This window comes from Wasmannia auropunctata, unplaced genomic scaffold (genome assembly GCF_000956235.1).
Source record: "Wasmannia auropunctata unplaced genomic scaffold, wasmannia.A_1.0 LD314939.1, whole genome shotgun sequence".
Classification (NCBI taxonomy): Eukaryota; Metazoa; Arthropoda; class Insecta; order Hymenoptera; family Formicidae; genus Wasmannia; species Wasmannia auropunctata.
This window is the reverse complement of record NW_012047951.1, coordinates 1-3373: the sequence shown is the minus strand read 5'-3', so window position 1 is coordinate 3373 and position 3373 is coordinate 1. Positions and strand designations below refer to the sequence as shown.

The following is a 3373-nucleotide window of genomic DNA, read 5'->3' as shown; positions in this document are numbered from 1 at the left end:
TAAACAAGATAACAAGCTGAATTTCAAGTTTGCATGCAAGAAAATACAAAGAATCAAATATATATGAGGCTTAAAAGTTAATAGATCAAAGGTCATGTCTGATTATTATATTGTCAGAACTGAAAAGCTATAGCTTATGCTATATATAGTATGTACGGTAATAATCAGACGCTTATCAACAGTACTTAAATGAGCGAAAACAGAAACTTATCGGTGTAAACGAGTATAGTCATTTACGAGCGTTTAACAAAAGCGCATCAATTTGTAAAACTTTTTTTAAAAACATTTGTAATAATATAATTGTGTGTTAATACAGTTTGAAATTAAAAACCGGTCTAATTAAAAATAAAAAATATACATATTTGCAGATTTATATATATTTATGTGTTGTGGACGTGCATATCTCTAATAAAATTAAAAAATACATTATATCTCTTTAAAATTGTTATTGACAAAGTGTAAATAACGCAATGCATCTATTATTTATCAAACATATTTAGAATATCAAGATTACAAAGTATTTTATCGTGAATAATAATTCTGAAGCAAATAATATGTATAAAGTAATTCGTTTACAAAAAGAATAGAGTGTTAAAGGAAACAATATTCGATTAAATTTGCTGATTATTTGATCAACAAAATGATGTTCATTACTATATTAGTGTTATTAATTATCTTTGTTGTACTGGCGTATAATTATTATATTCATTATGGAAGAAATGGGCGGCTCATCAACCTTCTACCAGGTCCTCCAGGTTATCCAATTGTTGGAAATGCATTTCAATATCTTAGTTCACGAGGCAAGTTAATATTTTTCGAGTAAATTAATATTAGTCTCTACAAACAAAATTTGCATAAATGCAAATGTAATATTTATAAATATTCCACTCTGAGATATGTTATCATCAATATTTATTGCATGTTGATTAGTTTTAAAAATTATTTAAGCTTATCAATTTTTTTAAATGAAAACATTTATTTCCCGATTATTGAAGTTAATTGAGAAATGTAAATATTATACATTAAATATACTGATAAAGTTAATTTTATATTTTTCGAACATTTATAATATTTCTGTGAGTTTACATGACACACATATACATATTTCAGAGAATCAATGGAAGTATGTTGTTACCACTCTTACTAACCGATATTATCCTATTGTAAAAATTTGGGCAATCTTTGATCCCCTTGTAACCATTCGTCATCCGGATCATCTAGAGGTAATAAAATTTGAAAGAAATTCTATTTCTTTCTTATTATGCCTATATTACCGAATAAGAATTATTTTCTTTATCTTGCAAAAATATGTTTACTTTTAAAAGTAAACAAAATAATAAGTAAAGCCAATAAAAGTCAACACAGGTGCATAATGTTTAAATATTTATTAGCAAAATATTACATAGCGTAACGTAAACGTTTCAAACACAGTTTAATTAAGTCCTTCTCATATATAAGTCTTATAATTACACATATGGATATTTACTCGTAAAAAATTTGTTAGAGATGATTTAAATATTTGAAATTCTTTTAAAATTAATTAATTGCTTATAATTATCTGCGTTGCGGCAACATGAAATAATGTTTGTGTTTTTGACTCAATACTTTCTGTAATTTCAGACAATACTAAACAATACAAAGCACATAGACAAAAGTTTGATTTATTCTGTTTTTCACCCTTGGCTTGGTACTGGTCTTCTCACCAGTGGCGGTAATAATATTAACATAAATACATTATATACTCGTATTTATAATACGTATATACGTTTATTATTATTAAGTTTTATTATTATTAAGTTTTGTTTTGACATAAATATTTCAATATATTCTTAATATAAAAATAAATAAGTAGATTTGAATATTACATTTTATATAAGTAATAATAAATACATATAATATTATAATATTATATAATATTTATAATATCTTTTCTCTATAATATTTTATAATAATTTTAATATTTTTCTCTTTATTAAGTAAGTTTGGAACTTTGATAGAAATAAAAATGCATATGAAATTATTTTGAAAAATAACTTTGACGTGATATATACATATAACATGTATCATATTAATTATATCTGATTGATTAAATATTATTATACAAGAGAATTTTTTCTTAAATATATTTTACTCTATTTCTTTCTTAAATTGATTATTTTATAACTATTAATATATATTGCATTTTAATAATAATAATAATAATAATAATCAGATTCAATAAATGTAATATCTTATATAAAATAAGTACAACATCTTATATAATAAATTAAACATATATTAACATATAATATGTAAGACTCTTTAATTTACAACAACTTTAAGTATAATAATTGGGCATTAATAGTAAAAAACGCGGTACTTGTTGCGTAAAATAATTTTATCTTCTTGTGTAGTTAAATCTTCTTACAATTTTCTTTACGTAAATATGTTTTCAGCATCCTTCAGATTTTCTTCATCATTAAACGATACAATATCAATCTAGTTTCGATAATTTATTTATAATCTATATATCCTCTAATTGACGTCAATCTAGTCCGCAGTTTGGAAAAGATTGTAATATGCCACATTAATAAATTATTCCGCTAGTCAATGTAAATATGTTTTGCGTGTGTGAGACGGTTTTTCAATTTCAAGATTGAAAGCAGACGTCATCACTAACCGGAACAAGTCAATTTGCATAACGGTTAAAAGATCTTAAAACTGCGTTAAAAAAACACCTGACACCTCTATTGTCGCGTATAGAATACGTTTAACGCATTTTGTAATTACCACTACTATTCTTTGTGCTCATAAATATTATAATTATATACAAATTGATTTGTTCCGGTTAGTTAGATGACGTCTGCTTTCAATCTTGAAATTGAAAACCCATTTCATACAAGCGAAACATATTTACATTGACTAACGGAATAATTTACTAATATGGCGTACTGTAATCTTTTCCAACCTGCGCATTATATCAACGTCGATTAGCGAGATAGATTATCAAAATTGAATTGATATTATATCGTTATTATGTCATTATTGAATTGATATTATATCGTTATTATATCGTTAACGCTGAATAAAGTCTGAAGAAGGCTGAAACAAACATAAAGAAACATTGTATAAAAATGTAACACAAAAAGAAAATTATTTTACGCACCAAGTACCGCGTTTTTTTTATTTTAATGCCCAATTATTATACTTAAAATTATACATATATTATAAATTACTTATTAAATATTATATATTTTTGTTTTACATAAAAATCCTTTATACTGAAAATAGAAAGCGGGATTTCTTTGTTTAAAAATATGTTTTATTACATAATTTGTTATTGCAAATGTAAATAATTCACATAAAGGAATAATAAATTTAAAATAATCAATGG

At 24.0% G+C, this 3373-nt stretch overlaps 1 protein-coding gene across 1 annotated transcript; it reads left to right on the top strand.

The window, feature by feature from the left end:
- Positions 1-374: 374 nt before the first annotated feature.
- LOC105460823 (cytochrome P450 4C1-like) lies at positions 375-1754 on the top strand (the record flags this gene model as incomplete). The annotated part of the gene is made up of 3 exons (XM_011707314.1): positions 375-800; positions 1111-1223; positions 1621-1754. Coding segments are annotated over exons 1-3 (407 nt in total), but the record flags the coding sequence as incomplete, so codon positions are not given.
- Positions 1755-3373: the final 1619 nt, after the last annotated feature.